Source organism: Priapulus caudatus, unplaced genomic scaffold (assembly GCF_000485595.1).
Source record: "Priapulus caudatus unplaced genomic scaffold, Priapulus_caudatus-5.0.1 Scaffold1204, whole genome shotgun sequence".
Lineage (NCBI taxonomy): Eukaryota > Metazoa > Priapulida > Priapulimorpha > Priapulimorphida > Priapulidae > Priapulus > Priapulus caudatus.
Window position 1 is genome coordinate 50,836 of NW_014578265.1, and position 2,087 is coordinate 52,922.

The window sequence follows — 2,087 nt, forward strand, 5'->3', positions numbered from 1 at the left end:
ATGGTTACAGTGCTGTGATGAGAGACAGAGAGAGAGCGAGAGAGAGAGAGAGAGAGAGAGAGAGAGAGAGAGAGAGAGAGAGAGGGCGGGGGTGGGGGGATGTAACAAAGCCTAGGAGCGAACGTGTTTGTATCCACCCATTCACTCGCCATATAGTTATAGGGAGTTAATAATATAACAGTAGGGAGAATAATAGTTATAAGTTTATAGAAAAAAGGGCGAGCAAAGGGAAAGTAAAGTTTATAGAGAAAAGGTCAAAGGAAAGGAAAGTAAAGTTTATAAAGAAAATGTGCGACCAAAACAAAAATTATAAAGTTGATAGAGAAAGGGCGAGTGAAAGTAAAGCAAAGAAGTCTCAATGAAAATGTAGTCCTATGTAATAATATGTAAATATAAATGATGTAAATGTAAGGACCATTAATGTATAGCAAGTAAACATTGCATCCTGTTTGTTGTAGCAAGAGCTGTACGCATACTGCAACCGCCCGCGTCGCAGCATCGTGGAGGTACTGCAAGACTTCGTGCACGTGCGCGGCGAGATCCCGTTCGATCGCCTATTCGACCTTCTCCCCGCCATGCAGCCGCGAGCCTTCTCCATCGCCTCCAGTCTGCAGGTACACGTGCTGCCATCTGTCGGTGGGAGGGGGAAGGAGGGAAGGGAGGGGCGATTGTTCGATCGCGATTGTTTCCGATTTTTTGTTTTCTGTTTCTTTTTTGTTTGTTTATTTTTTTTCATATACATATACATATATAGCAAGTACAATTACAATGGCCCCCGTCTTGAGGTGACTAACGGCAGTGGTGGCGCCCCCTTGTGTGTAGGCACACCCGGACGAGATACAGATCCTGATGGCGGTGGTGGAGTACCGGACGAAGCTGCTCGAGCCGAGGCGGGGCGTCTGCTCCACGTGGCTGTCGGCGCTGACACCTGGTGGCGATGGTACGCACTAACACGCGGTTTTTATTTTTGTCGCGGCGTGCATTCTGGCTTGTCTTCTTGTGGTGTACGCGGAATGTAACGCGTTTATCAATGTCCCCAAATTAAATCGTTAAATTTGGTGACGATGATGATGATGATGACGATGACGATGACAAAGAAGGAGAAGATGATGATAATAATGATGATGATGACGATAATAATAATAATAATAGTAATAATAATAACAATGACAATAATAATAATAATTCCTTGTTTGGAGACTATGATACCACTGCTTGCCGCATAAAATATCACTAATCTCACTGAAAAAAACACTAAATATCCCACTAAAAAACACTAATCGTATTGTAAGTGTGGTTTAGAACTTACTTCATTATCGCATAATAATAATAATGTTAATCGGCAATATTTATTTTGCAGTCAAAATACCAATCTGGGTGAAAAGAGGGTCCATTCGGTTTCCGCGTGAACCTACCACTCCCGTGATAATGGTTGGGCCCGGAACAGGTGTCGCCCCCTTCAGGAGTTACCTGGAAGTGAGGCTGCAGGAAGAATGTGGGGGTAAGTGAGCATCTGGATATATCAGGCAGAGATTACCCGACATCAATGATTGATCAGAATCAGTGTAGAAGACCTTTACTCCGTTATCATGAACGTTATATGTCCCTTTTTGTACTTTGCGCTTTTTTGCACTTAGTATTTTTTTTGTACGATGCAGCTTTTGCAGCTTGTCCCATTCATACTTTGCAGCTTTTATCGTACTTTCTCTACTCTTTCTCCCTCACCTCGTGTAGCTACCATGTCTTCTGTATCTACTTCTGTATTGTCTACTCTCACTCCCCCTCACCTCGTATATCTACTATATCTTCTGTATCTACTTCTGTATTGTCTACTCTCACTCCCCCTCACCTCGTATATCTACTATATCTTCTGTATCTACTTCTGTATTGTCTACTCTCACTCCCCCTCACCTCGTATATCTACTATATCTTCTGTATCTACTTCTGTATTGTCTACTCTCACTCCCCCTCACCTCGTGTATCTACTATATCTTCTGTATTGTCTACTCTCACTCCCCCTCACCTCGTATATCTACTATATCTTCTGTATCTACTTCTGTATTGTCTACTCTCACTCCCCCTCACTC

The 2,087-nt window shown here is 43.0% G+C and overlaps 1 protein-coding gene across 1 annotated transcript in view; it reads left to right on the forward strand.

The window, feature by feature from the left end:
• Positions 1 to 2,087, forward strand: part of LOC106815807 (NADPH-dependent diflavin oxidoreductase 1-like) — a 27,706-nt gene that overhangs the window by 24,089 nt on the left and 1,530 nt on the right. The window contains exons 9-12 of the mRNA XM_014820317.1: positions 459 to 614; positions 823 to 940; positions 1,361 to 1,501; positions 1,691 to 1,698. Coding sequence (XP_014675803.1) covers positions 459 to 614; positions 823 to 940; positions 1,361 to 1,501; positions 1,691 to 1,698 — 423 coding nt within the window. The remainder of the gene's footprint in view (positions 1 to 458; positions 615 to 822; positions 941 to 1,360; positions 1,502 to 1,690; positions 1,699 to 2,087) is intronic.